This window comes from Salmo salar, chromosome ssa21 (assembly GCF_905237065.1).
Source record: "Salmo salar chromosome ssa21, Ssal_v3.1, whole genome shotgun sequence".
In the NCBI taxonomy this organism is placed as follows: domain Eukaryota; kingdom Metazoa; phylum Chordata; class Actinopteri; order Salmoniformes; family Salmonidae; genus Salmo; species Salmo salar.
This window is the reverse complement of record NC_059462.1, coordinates 37,044,325-37,066,186: the sequence shown is the minus strand read 5'-3', so window position 1 is coordinate 37,066,186 and position 21,862 is coordinate 37,044,325. Positions and strand designations below refer to the sequence as shown.

The window sequence follows — 21,862 nt, the reverse complement described above, 5'->3', positions numbered from 1 at the left end:
TTTACCAAACAAAGTTAGAGGGCAGAGCCCAGATCAACAATTCCAATGCGTCCCAAATGGCACCCTATTCTCTATATAGGGCCCTGGTCAAAGGCAGTGCACTGTAAAAGGAATAGGGTGCCATTTGGGATGCAGACTTTGTCTGTTCCCAGATCATGTTAGTGCTGTGAGAGAGAGGCGTGCCTATATACATGTAGTCTCTCTGATGAATGCTTCCTGCAGTTTGTACCACATCAACTATGGTATATTTACAGCACACACAAATGCTTGCTCGCTCCTGTACACAAACACACACAGACTTGAACACATACGGACCAACGCAAACACACACAGACACACATGCATGATGAACTGTACTGTGCACACACACATGTACTTGTTTGACATTTTTACTGCACTTTTAGGAGCTAGTTACACAAACATGTTGCTGCACCCGCTATAACATCTTCTGCTAAACTGTGTGCGCGACCAATAAACTTTGATTTGATTTCAGCATTTGATTTTATAGCCACTATATCACACAATACAGATGCCGTCCTGTTTTGACCCTGACCAGAGCCATGGTCTGATGTACTGCACTATGTAGGGAATGGGGTGACATATTCATCCGCAGCCACCGATCCTGTCTGTTTTATTACCATAGAATAAATTATATTAATGGCCAATGTGTGCATTGATTTCTCATCCCTTTGAAGTAGACACACAGGATAAATATTATGTGGAGCAGGAGCATCATCAAGCCGGCTGTAATCAGTGATCATTGATCTCCGGCCCAGCCTCCACAAGTCATCTATTTTAAATATACTCTTGGCTGCATGCATCCCACACCAAGCTCTCTGTCCTCTGTCCTCTCACTTTGTAAGAGAGAGAGAGAGAGAGAGAGAGAGAGAGAGAGAGAGAGAGAGAGAGAGAGAGAGAGAGAGAGAGAGCGAGAGAGAGAGACCCACAAAGAATTCGAAGAACAAACACCATTGTAAATACAACCCATATTTATGTTTATTTATCTCCCCTTTTGTACTTTAACTATTTGCATTTGAAATGTCTTTATTATTTTTGTTACTTTTGTTAGTGTAATGTTTACTGTTCATTTTTATTGTTTCTTTAACTTTTGTTTATTATCTACTTCACTTGCTTTGGCAATGTTAACATATGTTTCCCATGCCAATAAAGCCCTTACATTTAATTGAATTTAGAGAGAGAGTGAGAGAAAGTATCTTGTTAGTCTAAGTGAAGGAGGGGAGAGAGAGAGAGAGAGAGAAGTATTCTGTTAGTCTAAGGAGATTGAGAAAAAAGAGAGAATACTTGTGTTAGTCTAAGTGAAGGAGAGAGAGAGAGCTGTATTTCCTATTACACTGTGACAAATACTCAGACCTAAGATAATCTTTCTTTCCCAAAATGATCTTTCAGTATTGAAACTATAAAAGATGAATAAAAAATTGAATATTTATTGGGTGAAAAGTCAACATGTGCACTCCTGCCAGAACTTGAGGGACAGCCAGTAAAAAGTGCAATGTAATGTCAATAATATTTCCAATTTTGGTTTTGTTTTGGCTTTCATACCATGTCATGTGGCTTCACAGTCATGTTGAGACTGGTCTACTATTATTGCTTAAATGTATTGTTATTCTCATTAATATTGTTGTTGTAGTTGCTGTTAATCCCATTTCCACTACTATTAGTATTGATGTCTTATTGCTGTTGGTCCTACCATTTTACAATGTTTTGTTACATGTACAGTATACTTTGACAATGTAAGTAATTTAACTTGCCATGTCAATAAAGTCTACTGAATTGAATTGAGAGAGAGAGAGAGAGAGAGAGAGAGAGAGAGAGAGAGAGAGAGAGAGAGAGAGAGAGAGAGAGAGAGAGAGAGAGAGAGAGAGAGAGAGAGAGAGAGAGAGAGAGAGAGAGAGAGAGAGAGAGAGAGAGAGAGAGAGAGAGAGAGAGAGAGAGAAGGTTGTTAATGGCATTAGCATTGGACTGTACCGGAATTGAAGAGCTTCGTACAACAAAGAGAGGAGAGAATGAGTCACTTGGTTATAGATTATAGTGTTCTGTAAGTGTTTTGTCGTGAGGTCTTGTGTATGTGTGTGGTTGTTTGTATGTGTGTGCGCGTGCATTAGTGTATGCCTGTGTGTGTGTCTCTGTATGTAGCTCTAGTAAAATAATCACTCTAGGAAGTGTCAGCATGTTGAGGAATGGATTCTCAAAGCACACACTGCCAGGCCTCTCCTCTCCTATGTTCTCCTCTTATCTGTTCTACTCTACTCTGTTCTCCTCTCCTCTTTTCTGCTCTCCTCTGATCTCCTCTTCTCTGTTCTCCTCTCCTCTGTTTTACTCTCTTCTCCTCTGTTCTCCTATCCTCTGTTCTCCTCTTCCCTGTTCTCCTCACCTCTGTTCTCCTCTCATCTATTTTACTTTCTTCTCTTCTCTTCTCCTCTCCTCTCCTCTGTTCTCCTCTCCTCTGTTCTCCTTTCCTCCTTCGTTGTATTCCCCTACCTCTGCTAAATGACTCCTGACAGAATGCATTTGAAGGCAGCCTCATCGATTCAGCTTTTGTTTGTGTCTGTGATATAAACATAGTTATAAACTGGGTAGTTCGAGCCCTGAATGCTGATTGGCTGACAGCCGTGGTATATCAGACCATATACCACGGGTATGACAAAACCTTTCTTTTTACTGCTCTAATTACATTGGTAACCAGTTTATAATAGCAGTAAGGCACCTCTGGGGTTTGTGGTATATATCCAGGCACTCCGCTTTGTGTCGTGCATAAGAAAACCCTTTAGCCGTGGTATATTGGCCATATAAAACACCCCTTGTGCCTTATTGCTAAAATAATCATAGGTGAGGTCTGAGTAGTTTCTGAGGGACTGAAGTGATTTATCTCTGTGGGCTGGTAACGGATGGCCCCAGGAAGATACTAACAGCATCCTAAGACATTAGACTACCACCACGTCCTGTGCATAACACACACACGCATGCATGTACTCACACACCACACACGCATACACACGGAACCATGCATGCACCCACCACCACTGTGTCCTGTCTCCTCTGCCTGTCTAGTGTATGTGTTTATCCTCTGCTGTGGTTTAGCTGAAAGCATTAGAACCTGCTTCCCTTCCCCTTCTCCTTTCTCCCCTCACTCTATCACACACACACTGTTGTCCCATTTCTTTTCCTGTTCCTTGCCCCCCCCACACACATACTCTCATTTGTGATAGGTAATTAACATTAAAGAATTGGCAAGCCAACCATTTTCCTTCCACTGCTTAATTGTCTTGAAAATGTAGGAGATTACAGAGAGAGAGAGAGAGATGTTCAAATAAGTATGTTAATTACCTATGTTCAAATAAGACTCTGTCAGGACCCGTCAGCACCACACACACCGGCTGGCTGCCACTGAACACACACACACAGTCACACACAGTTAGTAAGTGAAACACACACTCTCACAGTCTCTCTCTCACACACACACACACACACACACACACACACACACACACACACACACACACACACACACACACACACACACACACACACACACACACACACACACACTCTCACACAGTTAGTCAGTCACACACACACAACAATGCACTTAACGAAGCACTCTCACACACCTACCCCTCCACCACACCACACTCACAACCTCTCCTATACCCCAAATCCTCTTCACTCTTTCTCCATTTCTCTATTCCTCCCTTCCTACCTTCCTCCTTTCCTCCTTCCCTCCTCTAAAGAACACACAGAGAGCCAAGCGGTGTCCATATTTCTGATAGTTGTCTGCCTGCGTCAGAACAGATCCATTCCCTTTCCCACCTCTGTGTTTAGCCTTCCATATCCACAGGTAATTGACTTTTAATGGACAATTAATGCTGAGCCATTCATCACACTGAATCTGAGCTGTGTTAAAGGGGGGGACACCAAGAGAGAGAGATAAAGGGAGAGAGAGGGTGGAAAGAGAAGGAGAGAGAGCTGGAGAGAGAAAGAAATGGAGAGTGAAGGAGAGAGAAAGAGCGAGAGAGAGAGCAACAGAGAGAGGGTCCATAGTGGATCGACAGCACAGAGGAGCAGAGGAGAGACTCCCACTCTGACAGCCTGCTTTCGTTTCAGATGGATGGGTGATAGGATTCAAAGAACGTTAGGATATGGCAGGGATTCTCGTGGATGTCTGTGAACGTGATATATTGTATCATAGCAGACACATCCCCCTATAAGAGGGCTATCACTTCATTTCAATTTGGCCTATGTAATGGAGAACATCAACACTTCTATTGACCCACTCTCTTTCTGTCCAAGCTGCTCTTCCTCCACACCGCTCTTCCTTCTCCTCTATCTCCCTCTCTCTCTCTCTTTTTCTTTATTTTTCACTCTCTCTTTCTCTCTTCCTCCACACCGCTCTTCCTTCTCCTCTATCTCCCTCTCTCTCTCTCTTTTTCTTTATTTTTCACTCTCTCTTTCTCTCTTCCTCCACACCGCTCTTCCTTCTCCCCCTCTCTCTCTCTTTTTCTTTATTTTCCACTCTCTCTTTCTCTCTTCCTCCACACTGCTCTTCCTCCACACTGCTCTTCCTCCACACTGCTCTTCCTCCACACTGCTCTTCCTCCACACTGCTCTTCCTCCACACTGCTCTTCCTCCACACTGCTCTTCCTCCACACTGCTCTTCCTCCACACTGCTCTTCCTCCACACTACTCTTCCTCCACACTGCTCTTCCTTCGCCTCTATCTCTATCTCCCTCTCTCTCTCTTTCTCTCTTTTCACAGTGCTTTCCCACCATTTTCTCTGCACTGCCTGTTGGTATGGAAGGCCTGTCTCAAACTCCTCTTCAATACCCCCTCTACTCCTGCTTAGAGCGAGGGATGGGGAGAGAGAGAGAGATAGGGAGAGATAAAGAGAGAGAGATAGAGAGGGAGAAAGAGAGAAAAGAGAAAGTGAAAAAGAGATGGGTGTGGGGGAGACGGGCAGTTCTGCCATGGTGTTTTCTTCTTTTTCCCGAGACGGCTCAAATGAGCCGGAGTAATTATAGCCTTACCATTGTAATCTCACCTCTTATACCACCTCCCTATTCCTCCTCCTCCTCCTCCTCCTCCTCCCCCTCATCCCCCCATTCAACTAAATCCAATTTGTTATGGTTTCAAATAAGGCCTGTTCTCTGTTCTCTTGCTACTTCGCCCAAAGTGCCTTCTCTTACCAACTTAAATAGGTGAATTTGTTTTTCTTATTCTTCAGAGGCTGGGGCAATCTTGTAGCGATGTACAATGAGGACTATAGTTCTATAGCACTGGCGATATTAGTCCAGCCCCTGCTGTGGCTTTGGGATTGAATACCCTTTCATTGCTATGTGGTAGGGCCGGTCTGTGCATTTTGCTCTGCTATCAAACTCAGGACCCTCTCAGTGTGTGTGTGGGCTGCTGAAGTTCTTGATTTTTCTCTTTGTTGTTCTTTAGTTCTTCGAGACACTGTGCTCCTCAGTTTTCAGATCAGTTCACACTCACATTTAAATCTTCTCCCGGGACTCGAGGGGACAGTGTTGTAGTGTTAGAAGGATGGTGATAGGAGCTGAAACATCGGGGCTGGCTGAATTATATAAAATTAATATGAAGACTGAGCAAGAACAAATGTGTATATATTTTTTATCTCTACATTGAACTTCAGTCTGCAAGACTATTTTGGGTAAGCAGCTCAGATATATAGCTTTATCTACATGTTTTTCTTGGTGCAGGGACTCCTGACCTCAAGTGTCAGAGGGAAACAGAAGAAACCCTGTTATACAACAATAGCAGCGTTGACATGCATAGGGTCTCTGCTACACACTCCCTCCATACACACTTAAATCAATTACCCCTTATTGTTCTCTCCTCCTCAAAATACATTTCTGGATTTTTATCACGCAGATACACTATATATACAAAAGTATGTGGACACCCCTTCAAATTAGTGGATTTGGCTATTTCAGCCACACCCATTGCTGACAGGTGTATAAAATTTCAATCTTCATAGACAAACATTGTCAGTAGAATGACCTTACTGGAGAGCTCAGTGACTTTCAATGTGGCACCGTCATAGGATACTACCTTTCCAACAAGTCAGTTCGTCAAATTTCTGCCCTGCTAAAGCAGCTCCGGTCAACTGTAAGTGCTGTTGCTGTGAAGTGGAAACATCTAGGAGTAACAATAGTTCAGCCACGAAGTGGTAGACCACACAACTCACAGACCGGAACAGCCGAGTGCTGAAGTGCGTAGTGCGTAAAAATCATCTGTCCTCGGTTGAAACCCTTACTACCAAGTTCCAAACTGCCTCTGGAAGCAACGTCAGCACAATAACTGTTCGTCAGGAGCTTCATGAAATGGGTTTCCATGGCTGAGCAGCGGCACACAAGCCTAAGATCATCATGCACAATGCCAAGCGTCGGCTGGAGTGGAGCAATGGAAACGCATTCTCTGGAGTGATGAATTATGCTTCATCTGGCAGTAAGATCTGGGTTTGGCAGATGCCAGGAGAACGCTACCTGCCCCAATGCATAGTGGAGGAGGAATAATGATCTGGTGCTGTTTTTCATGGTTTGGGCTAGGCCCCTTAATTAAAGTGAAGGGAAATGTTATCGCTACATCGTACAATGACATTCTAGACGATTCTGTGCTTCCAACTTTGTGGTAACAGTTTGGAAAAGGCACTTTCCTGTTTCAGCATGACAATGCCCCCACGCAAAAAGCGAAGTCCATCCAGAAATGGTTTGTCGAGATTGGTGTGGAAGAACGTGACTGGTCTACACAGAGCCCTGACCTTAACCCCTTCGATCACCTTTGGGATGAATTGGAGCCAGGCCTAATCGCCCAACATCGGTGCCCAACCTCACTAATGCTCTTGTGGCTGAATGGAAGCAAGTCCCAGCAGCAATGTTCCAACAATTAGTGGAAAGCATTCCCAGAAGAGTGGAGGCTGTTATAGCAGCAACGGGAGGACCAACTCAATGTTAATGCCCATGATTTTGGAATGAGATATTCTCAGAGAAAAAAAAAGACTCAGTCGGGTGTTATCGCTGCAAACTATCTATTCATTAAATTGTGTGTGACAATTCTTTTTTAATTGTTCAATAAAAAAGTATGAAACTTTGCCAATACACTGTTATGAAATGTATTCTCCTTCTGAAGAGTCAAATAAATTATGATGGTTAATTAAAGTTTTGCAAATCTGATAATATTGGTGATAGTTTTGTGTCTAAAAGATATGTGATGTTGTAACTGATAATGATGGTGATAATAATGATGATGATGATGATGATGATTATTATTATTTTGCCGATAATGATAATAATGATGTCAATGTTTCTTCACTGTTCAGTAACAGTGTATGTGTGTTTTGCAGGGTATGATGTATCTGGAGGAGAGGAGACTGGTGCACAGAGACCTAGCAGCCCGTAACGTGCTGGTCAAGTCCCCCAACCACATCAAGATCACTGACTTTGGTCTGGCTCGGCTGCTGGACATCAATGAGAAGGAGTACAACGCTGACGGGGGCAAGGTAAGCATGGCCAGGAAAAGAGAATGTATGCTCCAAAAACATTACCTTGTGCTTTTTCTCTGTTTCATTCTCACTACTCCTTTCTCCTCTCTGTCTGTTCTCTGTCACTTCTATTCTTCTAGATGCTTGTATTCCCTTCACCGTAGTGTGCTGAGTGAATAGCGCACACACAACCTCCTCTTAAAGTAATCAATAGGTTGCTTCTCAAATGGAACCCTTTATAGTGCACTTCTTTTGACCAGACCCATATGGGCCCTGGTCAAAAGTAATGCTATTTATAGGAAAAGGGTGCCATTTTGGACACACTCAAGATAGCCCAGTGAATCAGTTCAGCTGTTTAAGCTGCAGCCAGCCTCCTGCGATGTGATTCCCATCCCACTGTGTTGTGAGCTCTCTGTGGGGGGCAGCTCTTAGGCCTGGGGGAGAAAGGGCTGTTTCCTGCCTGGGTTTATTCCTCTCCTCTCCTCTCCTCTCCTCTCCTCTCCTCTCCTCTCCTCTCCTCTCCTCTCCTCTCCTCTCCTCTCCTCTCCTCTCCTCTCCTCTCCTCTCCTCTCCTCTCCTCTCCTCTCCTCTCCTCCTCTTTAAAAAGCCCTGGTGCTTGTTCTATTGTATGATTATGATACTGTTAACCTCTAAGGGATGGGTGTCCCTAAACCGGGAAGGTTGTTGCTAACGTGTGCTAATGTGACTAGAATGATGTTGTATACAACAGCCAACTTTCTGGGACATAGACAAGTCTTATACGGGCAGGAAGTTTAAATTCTTGTTAATCTAACTGCAGTGTCCAATTAACAGTAGCTATTACAGTGAGTGAGAGTGCACAACGACAAAACACTTTTATCAAAGAAACTGGTTTGATACATTCACCTCGAGGTAATTAATGTTCTTACATTCAGTAATAATGCTCTGATTTGTCATCCTGAGGGTCCTAGAGATAAAATGTAGCATAGTTTTGTTTGATGAAATCCATTTTTATGTTCAAATGTAGGAACTAGGGTCTACAGTTTGACCCCACTGCTGTCTCTGACTCCACACCCACCCCACCCGGCCATCTAGATGTGTGAAAGTTAGTGTATAAGCTAATGATCCATCATGTATGACATTCCTGGGAGTGTGTAAACTTACATGATTTATTACCATAGCATTTTTGTATGTTCGCTATAGTTATGTACTTGAAAATGTATCAATTGTCCGATTCGGCACATTTGGACAAACTCCTTGCAGTTTTGATACAAAATATTGTGCAGTAATATAATTCTTTGCTGGATCAGTCTGAAACGTTGCACACACACTGCTGCCATCTGTTGGCCAAAATCTAAATTACACCTAGACTCCTATCTGAAAGTATGGCCTTTCTCTTGCATTTCAAAGATGATGGAACAAATTATCTTTTACCAGATCTAATGTTTTATATTCTCCTACATTAATTTCACATTTCCACATTCTTCAAAGTGTTTCCTTTCAAATGGTATAAAGAATATGCATATCCATGCTTCAGGTTGAATATTGAAAAACAGGGTAAAATCCATGAGGTTTTAAAGGGTATTTAAAACAAAAACTGAGCATATGACTATAATCAATAGGATATACTAATGTGGGTAGACATCTAAACTGGGGTGTGTCTGTATCCCAAATCCACCCAATTCACTTTGTAGTGCACTACTTTTCACAAGGACCTACAGAGTTTATAGGGCTCTAGTCAAAAGTAGTGCACTAAATAGGGAATAGGGTGCCATCTGGGACATTGCCCTGGTCTCTAGCATCACACTAGCTATGTTTACATTAATTGTCGACATTTAGAAAGTTTGCATTGAAAATAGATGTGACAGCTGCCTGTTAGGGTGCGTTTATATGCAATAACAATTTACTCATATTTGCTATATTCTAATCATGTGCCAGCGTATCGCCTATGTACATGCAAGGGTGATAGTTGCACTCCTGTAGATCTGAAGTAATTGGACGATGAAACCTGCCAGGCAACCAGAAAACAAGGCGGAGCAATTCAGTCATTCTTGAAAGTCAGAACAATCCGGGCAAACAAACATGATTGTTATAAAGTTGAAGAATATATTTAGAAAGCAGTAGGCCTTTAAAATGAAATGTGGAGTGGAGCTTTATATTTCCGCGATGACATCACGTTCCCTGTGTACCTTTAAAATTATTCAGGAATCATAATTTATTCAAAAAACACAGTTTCCATCATCATTTGTGCCACGCTCTAACCTTGAAGAGCTGTGTTTTAATTGTTTAGTTAGGTCAGGGTGTGATAGGTGGGTGGGCATTCTATGTTTTTTTCCCTATGTTTTGGCCAGGTATGGTTTCCAATCAGAGGCAGCTGTCTATCGTTGTCTCTGATTGGAAGCCATACTTAGGCAGCCTGTTTTTCATGTGTTGGTGTGGGTAGTTGTTTTCCGTTTTGTCAAGTGTACCTGACGGAACTGTTGGCTGTAGTTTTGTTGTTTTTGGTTAAGTGTTTCATTAAAGAAAAGTATGAGCACTCTACACGCTGCGCCTTGGTCCCCTTTATACGACCCGCGTTACAATTTGTCTCAATTAAGAAAATTAGACAAAAGAAAAATCCCCCTTGTCGAGCGGATACAAATGTTGTGGATCTTTAGAAAATGTATCCTATATCTACTGTTTCCATTACAGATCAGTCACCCAAAATTTGCAACATTGCTTTTTTTTTTTATAATCCTGGGTCAATGGAAACATGCTTAATGACCCTGCAAAAATGGCAAAGGGTTTTCATATTGACAAAGATTTGTGTTGGTTTTAGAAGGCTTTAGCACAACAGGAGCTCGATACTGTGGCTTTGCTGAAATAAAATGGTATTTTTGTCTTTTCGTTTGAGTTATTTTAGCTCAGTGGGCTTTCATTCATATTTAATTTATCAAGTAAACATCCACTGTAAATGCCTTGTTGGCATAGTATTTGCAGCATATTAGCACACAGGCCTATATGGCATACAAACAACTTTAGTGAAGGTTAAGTTGACCCCAAATGGATCAGTAAACAGATAGCAACTTTACTCCCTTTTCAGACTAATCTTGGACTGGACACAGCTCTATAACAGTTTACTATTCCTCTAATTGGGTCACTGACATAGAAACAACAGGAAAACTCACATGATAAAAATACATCCGTAGTATTTATATAGGGTGAGAATTAGACATCATGGGCTGATTGTCCTGGACTTAAAAGCATGCTCAATTGAATATCTCCAGGAAAATAGCTTTTTACTCCAGAACTAGGCTTAAAACCAGCCCTTTGTTTTTTATTCAGTTCATGTTCTCCAACATTTGCTAAAAAATATAAGCTCTTCTTCTCTTTACTTGTAGATGCCTATTAAGTGAAAGCCATTTATGTGTAGCTAATTGCCTTCTTACGTTGCGCACTTGCAGTACGTTGGGTATAAATTAGCCATTACTCAGACATTCAGAAGTGCAATAAAAGATATGTTTCTCTTTACCTCCAGATGCCAATCAAGTGGATGGCCTTGGAGTGTATTCACTACAGGAAGTTTACCCACCAAAGTGACGTGTGGAGCTATGGTAAGGCTGGGCATTAACATCAATCAATCAACTGATGTGTTTTAACAGTTAAGTAAGATCCCTGGTGAAATCATAAGATTTCCAATATATCTATTATATTTGGCAAAAACATTTAACCTTACACCTCTTCTCAGGGGTGACCATTTGGGAACTGATGACATTCGGGGGGAAGCCCTATGATGGCATCCCGACACGGGACATCCCAGACCTGTTGGAGAAGGGAGAGCGTCTTCCCCAACCTCCCATCTGCACCATAGATGTATACATGGTCATGGTCAAATGTAAGCCACCCTGTTTAACCTCTCTCACTCACACACACACACACACACACACACACACACACACACACACACACACACACACACACACACACACACACACACACACACACACACACACACACACACACACACACACACACACACACACACACACACACACTGCTTTGGCCCCAGACCTATAGGGTAGGATCACAGATGGTACTATGCCCCCCTGTCCAGGCAGAGACACCATTCCAGCACTATCCTTGTGTTTCCTGGCTGTACTGTGCTGGCTGTGGCTCCTCTCTCTCCTCTGGCTGTGGCCCCTCTCTCTCCTCTGGCTGTGGCCCTCCTCTCACACATTGGGGCCAGGGTGTCTCTGACTGACCAACAGCCTCTGTCACCTTCCTTCATGATCCTGTGCCCAATGCCCCTGTAGTACCCATGCCAACCCTGTAAACAACAGGTGTAGACTAACAGTGAAATGTTTACTTACGTGTCCATTTCCACAATGCATAGTTAAAGATAAATATATAAAATAAAATAGAAATGGAAACTATAGCAGCAGTGTGTGTGGTGGTGAGTGTGTGTGTGGCGTCAGTATGCATGATGCGTATGTGTGTGTGTCTCTCTCTCTTTCTCTCCTTTACATTGCATTGAGGAATCCTCCTACAGTATACCTTGTCCGTGTTCTCTATCTCTAAAGTTATTTGTTGTCCCCTCCAGGTTGGATGATAGACGCAGACAGCAGGCCCAAGTTCAAGGAGCTGGCTGCAGAGTTCTGTAGGATGGCCCGGGACCCCCAGCGCTACCTGGTCATCCAGGTGACTTACCTTCCCCTCCTATACCCCTGCTTATCCTGGGGAGTAGCGTGAATGACACTCTGATGTGTGGATATCATGACTGTTCAGTAATTTGTATGTCTCTCCCTCCCTCTCCTTCTCCCCCACCACCCCCTCCCCCCACTCCAGGGTGATGACCGTATGAAGCTGCCCAGCCCCAATGACAGTACTTTCTTCCAGAGCCTGCTGGATGAGGAGGAGCTGGAGGATCTGATGGATGCTGAGGAGTACCTGGTCCCTCATGCCTTTAATATCCCACCGCTAGCGTACACACCCAGGACACACGTTGATTCCAACAGGGTAAGGCTCCACTCCATTCTCCTCTCCTCGCCTCGCCTCTCCTCTCCTCTCCTCTCCTCTCCTCTCCTCTCCTCTCCTCTCCTCTCCTCTCCTCTCCTCTCCTCTCCTCTCCTCTCCTCTCCTCTCCTCTCCTCTCCTCTCTTCTCTCATCTTCATCCAACAGGTTAAGGACCTGTGTACAGAATGCCCTTCTCAGTATACATTCTATTATATTCTATAAAAATGATTTTATTTCTCTTTCCTAACTTCTTTACTTAGAAGCCTGGCTACAAAGTGTCCTTTGATATTTAATAACAGTCTTATACAACTGAAGACAAAGATCACACTGAGCTACTCCATCATTCAACCTGTGTTCTCTTCATGATAAACTCCCCTTAAATTCTGCCTTAAAGTGTTTTCTTCTGATGTCTGTTTCGGATACATTGTGTTGACTGGTTGATTTCCCATGTTGGTTGGACTCATCTGTTGCACTGAAATTGGATTCCACTTCTCAGGATGTAACTGCAGTGTATATTACCACATACAGTACATACACAGACAGAATCTTGTAGGGCTACGTAAAACCAAGAGCCACAGTATTTAGTATGTTGTTATGGGTGATGAGGAGGAAGAGAGGAGGAACAACAGAGGAGGCGATGGGAGGACTTGACAGAAGAGGAGTGACAGAGGAGAAATAGTTACAGGGTAGAGGGTTCACAGTGTGACCTCTGGAGTCTAGGAGAAGGAAGAGAGGAGGATGAGAGGAGTTGACAGAGGAGGAGTGATTCTGAGTGTGTAGCTGTAAGGTGGAGGGTACACAGCGTGAGAGAGAGTCTCCTCAGTGAGTGCTGACTACACACCTGCAGACCACCGCTGAGACTGAGAGATCAGGAGGGGTAGGAGGTGACGGGGACGGGTAGAGACCACTCACCCACACGAGGGAAGAGGACAGGGGAGGATGGAGGAGGAGGGTGAATGAGGGATGGGGGGGAGAGTGTTGGAGCATGGGGAGAAGGGAGATGAAGGAGACTGACTCTCCCTTGAACCAATACTCTTGAACACAAGTACCAACACTCAGAAGTGTGTATTAGACCCCTGTGTCCTCTTATGCCCCTGCAGAACCCACAGCCCATCAGTGTGTACAGTACATTAAACCTCTCCTTGTGTCCCTACAGAACCAGTTTGGGTACCAAGACCCTAGTTTCGATATGGAGGACATGATGGGGACCATCCCACGGGTGCTGTCCCTGTCCCCAGGGGACCAGTCTGCAGGGGGGCAGGGTGGTAGCGGCTCGGAGCACCAATGCTTCGAGGACCAGCGCTGTAACGGCACACTGAGGAAGCAGGCAACTCCCCGGCCCGCGGGACCTCCTGGTTCAGACGGAGCACCAGGTGACACCTCTTTTAGCACTGTTATTTTAGCTTCCTTGATGCTTAATATATTTAGTCTTTTTTTATCTTTGTTTGTTTGTTTGTTTGTTTGTGTTTTATTTGCCTACGTAGAGCGTTTAAATTCCTATGTAATGAAAAGCCCTATACAAATAAATGTTAATATTATAATTATTTAGCCTCAGGTCCAGTGGAGAGCAGCAGTGGACAGCGCTACAGTGCAGACCCAACCATCATGCTGGGGGAGAGAGGAGCTAGAGGAGACACCGACCAGGATGGATACCTGACCGCCATGAGGGAGAAGGCCACCTCAGGTACAACATGGTGTCACTATTCACTGTTTTCCTTTCCTCACGTAATGCCATGTACTACAGGAAGCACTTCTTAACTGTTTATGATGACTTTCCTTGAAATAGCTTTTATCCACAGCCAAATACTTTTTACTTGGATTTGTAAATTTTGCGGCTTTTAGTTCTGAAGCTTTGCAGTAACTGATCCAGTTAGACAAAAGACAAAAGTTCAGAAATTCTCAAATAGGTGAACTGTTCTGATCCTTTCCTATGAGCCTTGTCTGTTACCAGAGGGGTGTACTGTTCTGTAGTGTACCTGGTGATATCAGATTCCAGGTTTCATCATCTCCTCCTCTTTTTCACCCTTTGATTCAGACAGAGAGCTGTAGAGACCAAGGCTTACACACCATCACACACACATAGAGGCATGTCAGATGCTAGTGAAGATATCCGTAAGATCATAATACTGCAAGCCTTCTGTTCATCCTTTGAAAGCCTCTAACCTTTCTCTCTATATATATATATATCTCGCTCTTCCCCCTCTCTCTTACCCTCTCTAACAGACTATCTCAACCCTGTGGAGGAGAACCCATTCGTGACTCGTCGGAGGAATGGAGCTGCCCTAAACCTGGACAGCTGTAACCCCTATCAGGTCGACTTTTTAATTAGTATTAGGACTATTTCTTATGGACTGCTCGCTCCTGAATTTTTATACAATTTTCTTTTTACTGTTATCGACATTTCCCCCCTCCCCCTTTTTGGTAAAGTGTGTTTTGACCTTAATCGTGTTAATCCTTAGGAGTCTAAGTCATTTGTTCATGATATCTACTACCCAAACACATGGAATTGTCATACGATGGTAATAACATGGACCATCTAGCTATTTGAAAGCACTTTAACTAAACTTTGACTTGACTTGACAGGTGGCACCCAGCGGCCCCCAACAGGCAGGCTCCGGCCCCAGAGTGGAGGACGAATACGTCAACGAGCCCCTCTACCTCAACACCTTCCACAACCCCGGAGTGGGAGACTACAGTGACTACACCCTGAAGAAGAATGGGTTCACTGGGGGACACAACCCTCCCCTCGCCACCCTGGTAAGCCAACCAGGTGCCACTGGCCTCACTGCTGGTCAATCAGGCACCGCCCAGGCAGGAATCCCTGGTCACAGCGTCCAGGCAGCCCACGCCCATGGAGTCTCTGCACAACCAGGATACTCTGTTCCTCCAGGCCTCGGTACAGCCGGCGCCCACCCAGGCCACCCCTCCCACCCAGCCCACCCCGGGTATACCCTTCACCCCGGCCTCACAGGCACCATCATGTTGGACAAGAAGAATAGACAAGACAAGAACAAGACTTTTGACAATCCAGAGTACTGGCAGCATAGCCTCCCTCCCAAGGCCACCCTGCACAACCCTGAGTACTTGCAGGACTGCAGCACACGCTTCTTCTACCGGCAGAATGGACGCATCCGGCCCGCCGTGGCCGAGAACCAGGAGTACCTGACAGAGTTCGCCCTGAAACCTGGGACCGTGCTGCCGCCCCCACCCTACAGACAGAGGAACACTGTGGTGTAACGGGGAGGAGGATGAGGAGGAAAGAGGGACTGGGCCAGGAAAGTTAGAAGACAAGGGGAGGAGGAGGGGAGGATGGGAGTGGACAGTCCCTCTCTCACTCAGCCACACAATATTTACGTATCAACCCTGGTTCCCTTCACCAGCACTGGACTGACACATCTGAACTGACACTGGATTACAGTAACATTACAGTAATATTATATTATAAGACATAGTGCTGAGAGCCTCCCACCTCCATAGAACCCAGGACTGATGTTCTCCTCTCTGTCTGTCTATGTCCTCTACACTGGATTACAGTAACATTACACAGAAGTACTACAGTAATATTACAGTAATATACACTGAAAGTTTTCACGGATTCACCTGTAACGGAATTCCCGAGACCCGATCCGGGACCTGAGCGGGGTCGGATCCAGAATTCTAAATAATGTCACGGGTCTGCGTCGCATCTGATATGATTGTCACGAGTCTCGGGTATGTGTAATTTAACTAACTTGTCGGGAAGGACCCGTAAAGATCCAAACGCGACTGCTGCAGAAGAGAGGGAGAGAGAGAAATTGCGTAATTTATGCTGCTACTCTTGCTTTTCACGAGAGTGGTGCGTGTAGCTTGTTGTTGTTATTGGCCAATCATAGGTCATCAAAGCGGCAGTAGGCTACAGTCATAGAGTCTCCGTGTGGGGCAAAAGTTAGGAGATATCTAATCAATGGAAGATGGAATTAAAATTACAGAATTAAAAGTTCAAGGAGAAGGATAGGCTACAACGACCAAGAGCCAATAGGTAGGCTGCTACTTTATATTCTAAAAGGAGTCGTTGTTGTTTGTAACTGTGTAGGATGAGAAAGCGCATGCAGCCTCAATTAGCCTAGCTAGCTAGCTAGCTTAAGTAGCTGCTCTTGGTTGGATGCACTCAAGACAGGTACTACGTAATCATATTCAATGATAAATAACCTAGCTTTGGCAGCTATTAGTCTACTATAGCGCGAGTTGGCTTGGTTGGTTGCCATCTTTCGTCTCTCCTGCCGTGCTCCCTGTGTCACTTGCTCACACTCACAGTAGCCTACACACACAGCACGGCCTCTGCTAGAGCATCACCTCTCTCTACCTTCTCTCCCTCGCGCTTTATCATCTCCGGTTAATAAAGTAGCTTAAAAATGTACTTTTCTGCTGCTTCCCTCACTCGGATTGGATCACACCGGGTCTGGAACCGAACAGGTCTATGCGGAATGGATCTAGTTGTCCTCGGGTCCATTTGGAATGGGTCTCTATATTGAAAAAAATATATTAATGCATATTGGGTCCGGGTGGGAAGGCCCAGGTCCATTTCGGAATGTGTCCAACTTTTTGGACACGTCAAGGCATTTAATATAAACTGCTGAGAGCCTCCCCCCCACCCAATAACCCAGGACTGGTTTGATAATTGACAGCCTCACCGGTCACTCTCAGCCCCATTCTTAACTCCTCCGATACCGCACCCATTACTCACCCTCAGCCCCGCCCCTTCAGTGTTGATTACAACAACAACAACAACAGAAGGCTAAGTGAAAAGTACATGTAATGACAAACAGTATCGGTCTTTGTAGGTGTGAACAGACAGGATGAAGGCCAAGGAACAAGGAACTTGAAGCACTTACACTTACCGTATATTGTTTGCTCATGATCTCTAATATATTATTTTATTATTAATAAGATTTGTGTAAGAACCATACGGTGATTCACAATCAATACACTACACTGAAAGTCTTGGAGCAGCACATTTTTCCAACTGGGTTAAATGCATATTGTAGCAATCCACCATCCACACATACAGTAATGTCATGATAGCCGTTGGTGTGCGGTATATCAGGTTCATATAGGAGAACACGCATACATCTGTGTATACACTGCTGTTCCGTGACTGTCTCTCAAGCCCCAGCCACGCCATACATCTGTCACATAATGTGGAGGATGCATTCCTGTCCGCTGACTGGCTGGCTGGCTCTGTGCGGCGTCTTTGATGTTGACATGGTTCGAACCCCTCTGAATGTGTAGTAGAATTTGTACATTTATTATACAGCTCCACTCATATCAGCTATAACATGTTAATTTGTATCTCGCGAAAAAGGAAGACGTGTTCCCAACCTTGACACATCAATAACACTGTTCTAATTCTGTATACGTACATGCACGATATAGACATACATGCAAGCATGCACACAAAAACACACATATACACATACACACAGAGGAAGAGATACCATTAGCGCCATGTGCATTACGTTTTTGGACCAGGAGCTCCATTGCCCTTGGGTTCTAAAGCAGTGGAGATAACATTAGCGCCGTGTGCATTACGTTTTTGGACCAGGAGCTCCATTGCCCTTGGGTTCTAAAGCAGTGGAGATAACAGAAGCAAAGGCAGTGCAGTGGGATGAGAAGACAAAGCCATTCAGCAAGTAAATGCCACAATGTTATATGTATGCAAAGCTTGAAGGGCCTATGCTGAACACAGTGAAATACAGCAAGCAGAAAGTGCCACAGGATTAAAGAGGGAATAGGCTTATCTGTAAGGAGAGGATCGCCACCACCCAGCCATGGTGTTCCTTCTAACCCACATGACTTCTGAGGCAGACAAATGACAAACCCCTGAATCGATGCAGTCATAGAATATAAATAAGAAACTGCTATATGTTGCAATATCTGTTTTTTTACTGACAAACCCTGGCAGAGTCTATCTGTTCGCTTCCCTATCAGAGCTGGTTACAAAGACCTCGGGAGAGGACTGATAATATGGGGACTGTACACTGAACTGAACTAGACAGACAGACAGACAGACAGACAGACAGACAGACAGACAGACAGACAGACAGACAGACAGACAGACAGACAGACAGACAGACAGACAGACAGACAGACAGACAGACAGACAGACAGACAGACAGACAGACAGACAGACAGACAGACAGACAGACAGACAGACAGACAGACAGACAGACAGACAGAGAAAGAGATGGCAGGGTCATGTTAATTAGGTACCAAACAGAAGACAACAGACTTAAATAGGGAGGGATTACCTGGACGTTGTGAAGCGGTTTGTTACGGTGTCCCATAATGAACATGACCCACGTGTGTGGAGAAATGAAGGATTCGAGGGGACTGGATGGGTGGCAGGCAACAGACACCAGTTTTTCCGGGACGGGAGAGGCCTGAAAACTTGGCCTGGTCCTGGGCGTTAAGAAGCATAACTAAGCCCCAATGGGGTGGACACTACCCTGCAGGAGATGCATTGTGAGTGCTGGTCAAACTGAATAGGAGAGCCTGAGACCAGACATGTTCTGTGGATTAACAGAACATCAGATAAGGACAGTTGAAATGCTGTATTTATTACTATAGTACAACTTAAACAAGACTGTCTGAACACCAAACTGGTCCATAAAACCAAGGCATTTGCTCCACCACCAAATTCCTCTCTCCCCTACTACGTAAAGTACAGTGCATCCCCTCTCCAACAGTTTGGACTGGAGAATAAAACTGTGCCAAAACATTTGGAGAGATGTCCTTCCTCCACAATTACATTTTCATTAAGGAAACACAGGTGCTACAGCGATCAAGGACATTGAAAACTTTTCTATTCATGTTTGACAATAATGTTGAGATAGTACAGGTAGACAGACACCATATCTATGGGAGGTCAGATCCATGTGTCTCAGAATACTGCCAGATGATTTTTGTTTTCGCTGCTAGTAGAGGGGGAATACTGTCATCCAGAAAGAAATATTTAGATTTTGGTCTTTTAGATTTTTTTGCGATTTGATAGGACTTATTAACCATTCTGGCACAGCCAAACCTCTCTCTTCATTGTTTCCCCAGCCAGAAGCACATCCGATTCTCCATCGGTTAATTTTAATTATGTTTTATCTATCGCATTGCAGCTAGAGAAAAGACAGATAGCCTACTCCATTTCACTGTTCATTTTCTCTGCATTGTGGCTTCTGTTTGTAATTTCTCAGTGTGTTTGCATAATGAAGGACAATCCACAGATGGAGCACTTTATTAATAATGAAGACAAGCAGCAGGGTAGAAGAGAGAAGGGCTAGTACAGCGTTTCCCAAACTCGGTCGGTCGTGGGGATCCCAAGGGGTGGAGGTTTTCATTTTTACCCTAGCACTGCACAGCTGATTCAAATAATCAAGGGTCTGAGACCCTGGGAAACCCTGGTCTAGAACCCTGGTCTAGAAACACTGACAGGAGGACTAGAAACGTGTTAATTGGCTCACCACTACCATGATAATAGAATGAAAAGTGGAATGAAAAGGAATAAAAAGTCAGGGAGTTTTTGGAGAAGCATTGTGTTATTTATTTTTTATTTTAGTCAAACAGAGATGTTTCCTGGACGGTGTGTTTATCTCCAGTTCTCTTCCTTAATTAAAAATATTACTTGCCAAGTGAGTTCCAGCTGAAGCACTTCAAAACTTAGTGGGGCAGCAGGTAGCCTAGTGTTTAAGTAACCTAAAGGTCGCTGGTTCAAATCTCTGAGCCGACTAGGTGAAAACTGCCGATGTGCCCTTGAGCAAGTCACTTAACACTAATTGCTCCTGTAAGTTGCTCTGGATAAGAACGTCTGCTAAATGACTATGATATCAATGTAAAATGTTGTGATTAGCTAGCTTTTAGGAAAAGCTACAATGGCAGGTTCATGAAAGTGGATATATGCCGGTTTATATAGCTAAAGTAGTACAGAGCCTAGTCCTAGTGGACAAAACTACATTGGTAGCATCGCTACAGTGCTTATAGTCCTTGCCAACAAAGCTACATTGGAAGAACCATGGGAAAATATAGAGCTGTTTAGATCGCTGATCATGAGGCATTACAGAGCCTAGTCCTTGTGAACGCTACAGTGGTAGAATTGCTAGAGAACTTATAGTCCTTGAAGACAATATCCATGGTTGGATATTAGGCCTGATTGGATAGCTGGAGCCTTTCTAAGGCAGGGTTTCTCAAAATCAGTCCCGGGCCCCTCCCTTTGTGCATATTTAGTTTTTTTGCCCTAGCAAATAAAGCTTGGTTAGTTGAATCAGCTGTGCAGTCCCAGGGTAAAAAACAAAACGTGTACACAGTGGGGTGGACGCCAGTATGTGTACTACTCACTGACTCCACTGGTTCTCAGTACTGCCCTCCCGGTGCATGTTTTCTTTTTTGCCCTTGCACTACACAGCTGATTCAAATAACCAACTCATCAGCATCATCATCAAGCTTTGATTATTTGAATCAGCTGTGTAATGCTAGGTCGAAAACCAAAAACATGCACCCAGGGGGGACCCCAGGACTGAATTTGGGAAACCCTGCCGTCTACCTAGCTAGGATGTAGACGGCAGGATGTTAGTGTGTCACATTTTGTCAGATCTCAAGCTACTGTTTGTTCATTCTCATTTTGGAGGATTAAATAGTTTTTCTGATTTAAGATTTATTAAATAGTTTTTCTGATTTAAGATGATTCATTAAATAGGTTTTCTGATTTAAGATGATTTATTAAATAGTTTTTCTGATTTAAGATGATTCATTAAATAGGTTTTCTGATTTAAGATGATTCATTAAATAGTTTTTCTGATTTAAGATGATTCGTTTGAGAGCTAACATTTACTGTATCTGTATGCATTCTCCTTGTGTAAAAGAAGTGTGCAGTGGAAGATTGGAGTCTATGTTCTAGTTATAGAGTTTACTGACACGTTTTACCAGAGATTATGAACATGGTCATGGGGATGTTGGTGCAATGACAGCATATGAGGGTGATGTTGGGAGGAGTCATGATGGATCTCACTGGTCAGTTACAGCCAGTTTAACCTGTTGGGGCTACAGGTTAGCAATGAACCCCGAGTCGGGATTGCTAACAAGGCTGGAAATTCAAAACATCAAAAATCTAATAATTTCAATTTCTTAAACCATCAACTATTTTACACAATTTAAAAGATAAACATCTCCTTAATCTAACCACATTGTTCGATTTTCAAAGAGGCTTTACGGCAAAAGCATAAAGTTAGATTATGTTAGGACAGTACATAGCCACAAAAGTACAAACATCCATTTTCAATTCAAGGTCAGGCGTCACCAAAAGGAGAAACCAGCTAGAATTATGCACTAACCTTTGTCAATCTCCATCAGATGA

At 43.9% G+C, this 21,862-nt stretch overlaps 1 protein-coding gene across 1 annotated transcript in view; it reads left to right on the top strand.

Moving 5' to 3' along the window:
* Positions 1-21,648, top strand: part of LOC106582203 (receptor tyrosine-protein kinase erbB-4) — a 236,321-nt gene extending 214,673 nt beyond the window's left edge. Inside the window, exons 19-27 of the mRNA XM_045704751.1 lie at positions 7,377-7,532; positions 11,011-11,086; positions 11,221-11,367; positions 12,073-12,170; positions 12,318-12,488; positions 13,643-13,859; positions 14,036-14,170; positions 14,710-14,798; positions 15,070-21,648. Of these exons, the coding sequence (XP_045560707.1) occupies positions 7,377-7,532; positions 11,011-11,086; positions 11,221-11,367; positions 12,073-12,170; positions 12,318-12,488; positions 13,643-13,859; positions 14,036-14,170; positions 14,710-14,798; positions 15,070-15,723 (1,743 nt within the window). The 3' untranslated portion in view covers positions 15,724-21,648. The remainder of the gene's footprint in view (positions 1-7,376; positions 7,533-11,010; positions 11,087-11,220; positions 11,368-12,072; positions 12,171-12,317; positions 12,489-13,642; positions 13,860-14,035; positions 14,171-14,709; positions 14,799-15,069) is intronic.
* Positions 21,649-21,862: the final 214 nt, after the last annotated feature.